The sequence below is a fragment of the Leptonychotes weddellii genome, chromosome 11 (assembly GCF_054177405.1).
Source record: "Leptonychotes weddellii isolate Sample4059 chromosome 11, ASM5417740v2, whole genome shotgun sequence".
NCBI classification, from domain to species: Eukaryota; Metazoa; Chordata; class Mammalia; order Carnivora; family Phocidae; genus Leptonychotes; species Leptonychotes weddellii.
This window is the reverse complement of record NC_138379.1, coordinates 9020776-9031096: the sequence shown is the minus strand read 5'-3', so window position 1 is coordinate 9031096 and position 10321 is coordinate 9020776. Positions and strand designations below refer to the sequence as shown.

Genomic DNA, 10321 nt, shown 5'->3' with positions numbered 1-10321 from the left:
CAGCAGGGGGCCATCCAGGGCTGGGTGAGGTGGACAGCGTCTCAGCAAGCAAGGGATTTGAAAGGTCAAGGTGTAAGTCTCAAGAGGTAAATCTTGGAGACAATGGAGCCAAATCCCTCCCTGATGAACCACCTTCCTTCATCTCGTTTTACCAGTGTGACTTTCGTCGCCTTGACTTACACAATCAAATGTCATTAGCCATTTGCTCCCCAGCACCAGTACCCTCGTTGTTGGCCCCCAGGAGTGGATTAAGTGAATCCACTTAAAATGGGGGCCAAAATTCCATAGCAAAAAATGAAAATAGGACTTTGTTCAAGACAAATGTCTTGAACAAGGGAACTTTTAACTGATGAAAGCAAGTTTCTTCTGTTAATTAACAAAATCTAGATTCCGGTTGTGACTATGAGTTAATTGGAACAACGAATAAAGAATAAGCCAAGGGCTGGTTTGGTTGAGTAAAGGTTTATGCAAGAATATCAGAGGGTGTCATAAATTTTCTTGAGACACTCACCCTTCCTCTGACACATCCTTCTCTCTCTCAAAGTGATTTGTTGTGCTCAGTGTTTTTCTCAAGTTGCTAACTGTTCTGCTGTAATCTCATTGGGTCGCATCATTGGTTTGGTTGAGTAAAGGTTTATGCAAGAATATCAGAGGGTGTCATAAATTTTCTTGAGACACGCACCCTTCCTCTGACACATCCTTCTCTCTCTCGAAGTGATTTGTTGTGCTCAGTGTTTTTCTCGAGTTGCTAACTGTTCTGCTGTAATCTCATTGGGTCGCATCGTACGCATTGGGTCGGATGTTTGCAGGGAGTTGAGGTGGGGTTAGGGGAGTGGGGATCGTTTTATCTGTGGCCAGTTCTTCCTTGGTTAATTTCCTATCATTGCCCACCTTTGCTTCCCTATCTGACCCGAAACCGCAGAGATTTAGAAAGTGAATGTCCCAGTAACAAGGACTCCTACAATTTACAACAGGGGGAGCCATTCATCCGTTTCTCCTCTTGGCCACTTAATATTCCAGTCGGCTCATGCACATAACCTGTCTTTATGGCTACTTCAGTATTTCTCTTATTTCTCCAACTGATCAGGGCTTTCTCCATCACAGCACTCTGGACATTTTAGACCAGAGAATTCTTTGCTGTTGGGGGCGGGGGGGGTGCTGTCCTGTGCATTGCGGGATGGTTAGCACCTCCCCGGCCTGTCTACTAGCTTTCAGTAACACCCCCTTACTCCTTCCGAATCACAATCAAAACACATCCCAGATGTTGTCAAATTGGAAACCACCCCTGGCTGAGAGCCAGTGAACTACACCATCAGGTCCTTACGAGCGGCCACTGCCATGCATTCGCTTCTCTTGAGCTCCCCGCAGCAATGGGAGTGAACATGGGGTAGAAACCACACACCTTGGAAACAGAAGGACATGAGCCACTCCCTGGCTGCATGACCTGCGAGTTGCCTCATGTCTTTGAGCCTCACTGCAAAGTGGAAATAAAATAGTGACCCTGTCTGTCACTCGCCACAGCTCCTGGCACTGGCAAGAGCGTAATCAAGGGCAGCTCTTAGGATGGGCATGGTAGATGTTCAGGAGAATGAGTGAATGCGTGAATGAATTCCTGCCTCTCACCCCCATTTTCCATAGCAATGACCAGAGTGGCAGTGTGGTGATGTTTGGCGGCATCGATTCTTCTTACTTCACTGGAAACCTGAACTGGGTGCCTGTTTCTGTTGAGGGTTATTGGCAGATCACCGTGGACAGGTGAGAGCACTGTGGACGGCCAACACCCTGCCGTGGGCCCCCCGTCTCCTTTCCATATAGACTCGGAGGTAACTAAGCTTTCTAGAATCCCCCTGGAAGAGCCAGCGCCGGGAAAGGTACCCCAGGGGGAGAAGGCGGAAGTTGGCCAAGCCAGAGAGACCCCAAGAAAGGTACCTCATTGGAGAAGGAGAGTCACTTTCCTTCTGGTCAAGCGGGCAGGACAGTCTCCCAACAGCCATGTCCACACATCCCAGCACTTAGCGGACCTTGAACTAGCTCATGACCCTCCCTCCCACCCTAGGGTGAAGGGGCTGACTTGTTTCAGGGCATTCCCTTTCTACTCTCCCCTTCGGGGCCCGCCCCTCCCCCAAGCAGCCTCGGTCCCCAGCTGTTCGTCGCCCAGCTGGCCTGCCAGGGTGACCAGCGGCCCAGGTTTGTCCGGGAATGAGCCGTTTCCTGGGACACCAGACTCACAGTACTGAACCCGGGACGGTGCTGACCAAACTGGCACATAGTGGTCACCTGCGTCTGCCCCAGCCCTGCTAAAGCTTCATCACGTCTTGCACCTCCCGCCCCTGCTCCGTATCTCCCTCACTCCCTGCCTGTGATGCCCTCCTCCCACTCTGCGCCTCCTTCGCAACCTCGGGGGTCCGCTTGCCGGAGAAGCCTTCCGCGGCACCACCACCCTCCCCCTGCATTATGCTTCCATTCCGCGGCCAGGTGTCCAGCTCTTCCTGCTCTTGTTCCACCAAAACCCATCTTTCCAGCCAGACTGTGTGCTCGCAGCAGCCTGGAGCCATGCGGCTGTCTGGTTCTGCGTCTCCCATGCCTAGCGCAGAGCCCGCACTCAGTCGGTATTTGTTGAGTAACTGAATGCGTGAATGAATGAGAACGGCTGGAATTTTATGTACTGGCCAATGGATGGAAGGGGGGGCCCTCTGGGGCCACCTGGCTCCTCCTTGGGGAGACATACACCCCCTGGGGACTCCGGGGACCCTTACTGGCATCTCGTCCTTAGTGTCACCATGAACGGAGAGGCCGTCGCTTGTAGTCAGGGCTGCCAGGCCATTGTTGACACAGGTACCTCTCTGCTGACCGGCCCAAGCAGCGCTATTGCCAACCTCCAGAGCTACATTGGAGCCAGCCAGGGCTCACAGGGCCAGGTGAGTCCAGCCCTGAGTGCCCTGTTCTAGACCCAAGTGGTGGGTCTGCCATGCAGAAGAAACGAACGTCTCCTAACCCTCACTCTTTCCAGATGGTGATCAGCTGCTCAGCCATCAACAACCTGCCCGACATCGTCTTCACCATCAACGGCATCCAGTACCCTCTGCCTCCCAGCGCCTACATCCTGCAGGTAAGGGGGCTCTGGGCCAGTCACCTACAGGTACCTGCAGTGAATGTGGCCACACACCATGGCACTTTGCACAAGGGAAAGTGCTCTTCCAAGGGCTGAAGCTGACATCTGTTCTGCACAGCCTCCAGAGAAAAAGAAGACATTTAAAATAAATGCAAGAATGAAAATGTGGATGCAGCGCCCCCCCCACCCAAGGGGAAAAGTGAGGCAAAGACTGGTGGCAGGAAAAGAGGATTTCCGGTTGGACACCTGAGTCCAAGTCCTGGGTCTCAATGACCAGCTCATTGATTCCGAGCCAGTTGCAACCTCTCCCAGCTCTCAGTGTCCTGGTCTAGAAACTAGAGATGTCAGCGTTCCCCACCCCCAGAGCGTGGGTAGGGTAATCGAGTGGGATCGACCACATCAAAGCTACAAAGGGTTGAGCAAATGGAAACCATACTTTCCTTAGGGTCAGGGCTTGTGATGTCCTAAGCAGGACACCGCTTCACCCACTCTTATAATGCCAGGTGGAAAACCGGTTCTGCCCTGGGAGTCAATGTTATTCAGCAAGAAGTATTGATGGCCAGGCGGTTCCCTCGCAGGGATGCCGATTAATTAAGAGGGGGCGTGGCCTAAGCAATGAAGGGGGGGTGGGTTTCAAAGCTCCCCAGGTGGTTCTAATGTGCAGCCAAGGTGGTGGCCCGGTGCCCTAGTAAGTGAAAAGGACGAACAGCTGATCTGCTTTGCCACCGGACGGGGTCAGAATGAGAAAAGGCTGTGTCACCAGGGCTTCCAAAATCCTTCACGGCGGCTGACTTCTCCCTAAACCTCTTAGCTCCGATGCTTGATGTCAGGGTTTGTACGTTTGCCAGAAACACTGGTTCATGTCTAGTAATCCCTGGAAACCAATAGCAGAGCTAACAGCTTATCCAGGCAGACCCCCGGCCAAGAAGAGCCAAGTCCCCAGACACAAGCCAGGAAATTCTTTCCTTGCACGTGCCATGCGGTGGCCCAGGGACCTTGATGCTTCGTCCCTGGCACCCTGTCACCTCAGAGTCTGTGCCCCGTCTCCAGCTTTCTTCTCCTTTCCTCCAGACCCAGGAGGGCTGTGTCAGTGGCCTCCAGGGCATGAACCTCCCCACCCTCTCCGGAGAGCTCTGGATCCTGGGTGACATCTTCATCCGCCAGTACTTTGCTGTCTTCGACAGGGCCAACAACCAGGTCGGCCTGGCCCCCGTGGCCTGAGCCGGCGTCTCTCCCGCCGCGTCCCAGGAAGATCTAGCCTTAGTCGCCCACTCTAGATGTATATAATTCTCCCGATTGTTCTTCCTATGGGACTGTGGAGGTGGAATCTTGGGCCCCTCCCCTGTCATACCAATAACGTAGAATAAAAACCTACCCTCCTGGAAAGTGTGCCTTGTATTTCTCCCCACACCACCAGGGTCAGAACACCAGGGCAGGGGGACAAGATGACCACGTCCACTTGGACAATACCAAACAGTAACAGGGCTACACACCCCATAATAGAGCCGGGAAGATGATCGGCCTTCAGCAGGTCCAGCTGGGAGAAAGACGGGCACCAGAAATACCAGGCCTTTTGCCTCCTCGTGGAATAGAGCACCTAGGTTCTTGGTGAGGGAGTCAGCTTCTTATTTCTCCCAAAGGCAGTAAGAGATAGTGAGAAAACGGAAGAGATTAGGGGGAGGTAGCATTCCACTAAGCAGGCCAGGCAGGGGATTGAGGGGTAACCAAAGCTGACACCCCCACATCTACCGGGCTGCTCTCTGGGATTAGTTGGTTGGTCCAGACTAACACTTGAAGACCCCTCGAAGCTCTGGGTGCAGGACACTGAACTGATCCGATGGTTTTCCACTGGGGAGGGGGCGTGCAGAGGTTGTGAGAAGGCAGTGGGCATGCCCTTTAGCAAATACACCCTCGCCTGCAAATGGAAAAAACCTAGAGCAGCATTTCTCCCAGTGGGTTTGGTAGCCAAACCTCCAGTGAAAAACAAAGTTACAGAATAGCATGCAACATGTAGCATTCCAGGCCCTGCTTGGAGGTGCAGGAGGCCCGATTCCCGAAGGCTCTGAGAAGTGCTCCCACAAAGTCATCTGTTTGACCTTGACCCAGCTCAGCCTGATGCCCAGTGCCTTTCTTGCTCGCAAACCTTTTGCAGTCCTATGCTCCTCAGCTGGACTGTTGGAAAACTCCCACAGCTGGCGAGCTGGATTCCAGGCAGAGGGCTGGCGCTGGGCCTCCCTGCGGGGAGGGAGTGACTGGGGTGTCCAGAACGGGATGGCTTGGGAAACTCTCTTGTCACATCCTCCTCCAGTTTGTCGTTTGTCACTCACACAAATATAAGATGTTGGGCTCTAGGATTCCCTGGGTCTCCCCAATGTCACGAATCCCCTCCCTAGCCCATTTTCCAGAGCTGAACAGTCTTTTTGAAATAGAAATCTTGATCACATCTCACCCTTGCTTAAAACCTTCAACTAACGCCTTGCACTTGCACTTGGAATAAGACAATACATCTTCCAAGCTCTACATGCTCTCTGGCCCCCGAGTACCTTCCCTGCCTCAGCGTGACCCCCTCCCCTCATCCTGAGCCACCCACCCACCCACCCTGGCCTTCTGCCACCTCCACAAATACCCAAACTTCTTCCCTACCTCTGGACCTCTGCACACCTTGTGCCCTTTGCCTGGATTGCTGCTCCTTTTCTCTTGACCTGCGACCACTGAGCATCCTGCAGATCTCAGCTTACAGAGCACCTCCCTGCGAAGCCTTCCCCGACCACCCTCTCAGGGAGTCCGGCCCTCCTATCTGTTAGGGCACTCGGCACACCCTGCAGTCATGCATTTCTGCGAGTGCTCGTTTTAGATCCACGAGGGCAGGCACTGCTGAATCCCCGGCATCAAGAGCAGGGCCTGGCACATCGCAGGTGCCCAATAAATATTTGCGGACTGAGTGATGAATTCAGGATGACTTTTTGAAAGGCAACAACAAGGAAGTGGATCTGCTTTCACTGAGGGCATGCTTAAGACAGCAGATGGGTCCACTCCCACCCCCACCAATGTTCTGTCCCAGTCCTATTTTATTTGGTTCTGAGACAAACAGGTGGACTTCTCGGGTTTCTGGGGAGGAATTTCACACTGTCCTGGCTCCTTTGCTGTGTTTGTGTTTCTGGCATTTCCCGAGCACCTCCCATGAGCCAGGCAGCGTGCTAGGCTCTGGGGATGCGGGCCCGTACTCCTGGATCCTTCCTGCTCTGCTCCTGGCTCCTGCAGCTGCAGCTCAGCCCCTCCTTCCCGCCCCTCTTCCGTTTCCTCGCCCTGGGATGCCTGGATCCAGACAGAATCTAAAAAGACTTCCCCTTTAAACAGGCCATTTGGACTGGGAAACCTGGAGCTGACATGTCTGATCTGACTCTTTCCACTTTGCCCCACGAGATAAGATAGATTCACATTCCTGTTCTACGGTCTCAGGCTTCCCTCCGTTCATCTTTCTCCATTCCCTGCAGGCCTTGGGGGTCTAAGCACAGCTCCATCCATCCTTCCGCTTCACATTTGTCCAGGAGTATATTATCATCTCCTAGGTCTCTGCTCCACTCATCTGTGGAACCCACACCCTCCCCGGACGTGGGGTCTCGTGCAGTGCCAGTGGGAACATAAACTGGTAGGCTCCCTAAGGAGCGCCACTTGGCAATATCTATCAAAATGAGAAATGTGTATACGTTCTGGCCCAGTAACTTCCCTTCTGGGAATTTATCTTTAAAACATACACTTGCACACGTGCAGAATGATGTAAGTACGAGGTTATTCTTTGTAGCATCTTTTGTAAGAGCAAGATTTGAAACAACCCAAATGTCCACCCATGGGGTCCACCCTGGTTAAGCAGGCTATGGTGTGTGCCCATAAGGAGCTACTCGGCAGCTGTAAAAAGGTTAAAAATGAGTATGCTCACATGCTCGCTTCGGCAGCACATATACTAAAAATGAGTATGCTCACTAGATGCTGGGAAAAAATCTTGAAAAGAGATTGTTAGGTGAAACACACACATGCACACAAACAGGTGACAACCAGGCTTATACTATGCTATCTTTGGATTACAAAGAAAGAAAATAAGATTTGCTTGCACTTACACAATGGAACTGGGAAAGGACACCCAGAATCAGAAACCGTAAAAGGAAGAAGAGGGGGAGCTGGGTAGACGTGGGATGGGGGAGACGTCTCACTGAATGCAATTTTACATATTTTTATTTCTAATGATGTGAACGCATTACATGTTAGAAATAAGTTAAGGGAGGGCACCTGGGTGGCTCAGTTGATTAAGCCTCTGACTTGGTTTTGGCTAAGGTCATGATCTCAGGGTCGTGAGATCGAGCCCCACGTCAGGCTCTGCACTGAGCGTGGAGCCTGCTCAAGGTTCTCTCTCTCTCCCTCTGCCCCTTCCCCCACTCTCTTTCCTCTCTAAAACACACACACACACACACACACACACACACACAAAACAAAAAACAGGGCACCTGGGTGGCTCAGTCATTAAGCGTCTGCCTTCAGCTCAGGTCATGATCCCGGGGTCCTGGGATCGAGCCCTGCATCGGACTCCCTGCTCCGCGGGAAGCCTGCCTCTCCCTCTCCCACTCCCCCCGCTTGTGTTCCCTCTCTCGCTGTGTCTCTCTCTGTCAAATAAATAAAATCTTAAAAAAAAAAAAAAAGAAATCTCTTGGGGCACCTGGGTGGCTCGGTTGGTTTAGCATCTGCCGTCAGCTCAGGTAATGATCCTGGGGTCCTGGGATCAGGCCCCAAATCGGGCTACCAGCTCCGCGGGGAGCCTGCTTCTCCCTCTGCCTGACACTCCGCCTACTTGTGCTCTCTCTGTCAAATAAATAAATAAAGTCTTTTAAAAAATTATTTTTAAAAAAAGTTAAAGGAAGGTACTGTTAAACCTCTGAGTTATCCTAATTTTTTTCAAAGATTTTATTTATTTGTGGTTTGTCCTACTCGGCTTAGTTTGTCCTTGAGCCTATTGATCTAAAAACCTCCAAAATTAAGTCTCTTGAACTGGGTCCGATCACTGGGCCCTTTGGGAACTCCCTGGGTCTGGTGAAACTGACACCATGGACCAGGCTTCAGGCATCCTCTCTTCCGCATCCTCTACTGCTTCTCAGAAGATTCCTGAAGTGTGGAATCCAGGTAAGGGACCCTGAAGTGTGTGTTCACCCAAAACCAAACTCCCCCCCCCGAGTGTTAGAGTCTGAGAATTCAGACCAGCTCCTGCCATTCATTAAAGGCAGCCCTCACCCACCTGGGGTCTTGAAGGCAATCCCCCGGCCTGCTGGAGCCAGCCAGCCCTGGACAGGGGCCCAAGCATCCTGAGGCTTCTCTCGGGCAGAACATGTTCTCAGCAAGTTGGATCCCACCGGGGCCTTCCAACATGTCACGTCAATACTACCTGAAGGAGGACAGCTCTGAGCCCCCCAGGGGTCCTGGGAAGGGACTATGCTGACCACAGTGTGAGGGACTGAAAATCCTGGGCAGCCCGGAGGCCCTCGGCGGACAGCTCCCTCACCTCTTCCCCAAGAGCCTGCATGTGCCCAGGGGCCAGTGGAAAGGAGGCAGGCTCCATCCTCGGCCCCAGCCAGCTGGACGTGCTGGAGAGCCAACAGCCTGGGAACAAGAGAGGGACGAGAGTGGCATCCTCAGGCCCTCGGGAGGACAATGCGGAGTCGTGTGCCACACGGTCTCCCAGAGGGTCTGCAGAAGGACTGAGTGCCCATCGCCCATAGCCGTGACCCGCTCTGTAATGCACGGTGGTCGGTTTTCTTCTTATCTCTGTCTCACCACCCCTTCCCTCACCGTGCTCCTTGGGATCACCCCCCCCAAGGTCAGTGACTCCCTCAAATATTTCCCTCTAGGTCTGCTCCTGGGGGAGCCCAAACCAAAATAGGGTAATCACAGTGCCCTCCACAAACTGTCTCTGAAACCAGAAGAATCCCACCAGGTGTGATGCGTAGGGACGAAAGCGAGCCTGGGAGTCAGAGAACAGGGCTCTCCTCCCAGCTCAGACGTACAATCCGTGCAACCTCAGGACACTTCTCTGGGCCTCTGTGGTCCCCGCTGTCAATGGGGAGAGGGAGCCCAGAGAAGCATTCTTTAGATTTGGACCACCTTAGGGAAAATGTTTACAGCTATCCTCCTGCCCTTCGTTTTGTTTTTTTTCTAACGTTCAAAATAAACACGATTTACTTGAGCTCTATGGAGGAGAAAACTCCAACTGCACACTTTATTGAATAGCGATGAGCAAATTTTGGCACTGACTCTCAGCTACTACCACCTTGGCAGCTGGATTGTTCCAGAAGTGGCAACGTGGAGACAGCCAGCATACTGCACGTTCATCCTGAAATTAGATCCCAGGGGGCATTGTGACGTGGGCCGGCTGCCCCGGGGTGCAAGCAGAAACCACTGAGAGGTTTGGAGGCATTAGCGCATGCCATGGTCACAGCCACCTGGGACATTTACAGGTGAGGGAGCTGGACCTAAGGTCGCTGGGCGGGTCACAGCTGACCAGGGCATCCCAGACCTCACTCTCCATCACATGCCTCAAGTCTTACTGGACAAGAAGGTCTCTAAGTCCTTTGCATCTCTCAAGCCTTGGGTTTGCACGCTCCCAGCTAGAAATTCATTATTCCTGCCACCGCGCTGGGATTGGGACCTCACTGCCACACTGGGGTCTGGGTGGGTGCCTCAGATGGCCTTGCATCCAGCACCTCTGCAGATGCTCCGCCCTGGGGTGTGTGCTGAGCAGCCGGGCACAGAAGAGCTGGGGGGGGCGGCGCCCGCAGTTGTGGGCGGGGTCTGTGCCCTGGGGGTTGCCGAATGAACGGATTTCGGTGATAGCAAGCTGGTGACCAGGTGACAGCTTAGCTCCGGGTCTTTCATCTCCATCCCGCCCCCATTAACGATAGCACCGTCCTCTTTCCATCTGTCCTGTGAACTGGGCTCCACCACCCAGATCCCCCCTCAGGACTGACGATGTAGTCCCGCAGCTGCTGGCAAGGTTGTCCGCCCTCTCGGGGAACTGCCTGGGCTGAAGGGAGCCGCCAAGGTCACGCCCCTTTCCTGGGGCAGCCCAGTTAGAACTACTGGTCAACACGGGGTACAGAGCCCTGGCTCCTAGCACCAACTCGGGACAACTCTGAAGGGCCATCCTAGCCGCAGAGGGGGTTGGCTGAG

At 53.3% G+C, this 10321-nt stretch overlaps 1 protein-coding gene across 1 annotated transcript in view; it reads left to right on the top strand.

The window, feature by feature from the left end:
* Positions 1 to 4488, top strand: part of LOC102735437 (pepsin A) — an 8929-nt gene extending 4441 nt beyond the window's left edge. Inside the window, exons 5-8 of the mRNA XM_081798775.1 lie at positions 1639 to 1755; positions 2774 to 2918; positions 3011 to 3109; positions 4184 to 4488. Coding sequence (XP_081654901.1) covers positions 1639 to 1755; positions 2774 to 2918; positions 3011 to 3109; positions 4184 to 4333 — 511 coding nt within the window. The 3' untranslated portion in view covers positions 4334 to 4488. The remainder of the gene's footprint in view (positions 1 to 1638; positions 1756 to 2773; positions 2919 to 3010; positions 3110 to 4183) is intronic.
* The last annotated feature ends 5833 nt before the right edge of the window (positions 4489 to 10321 follow it).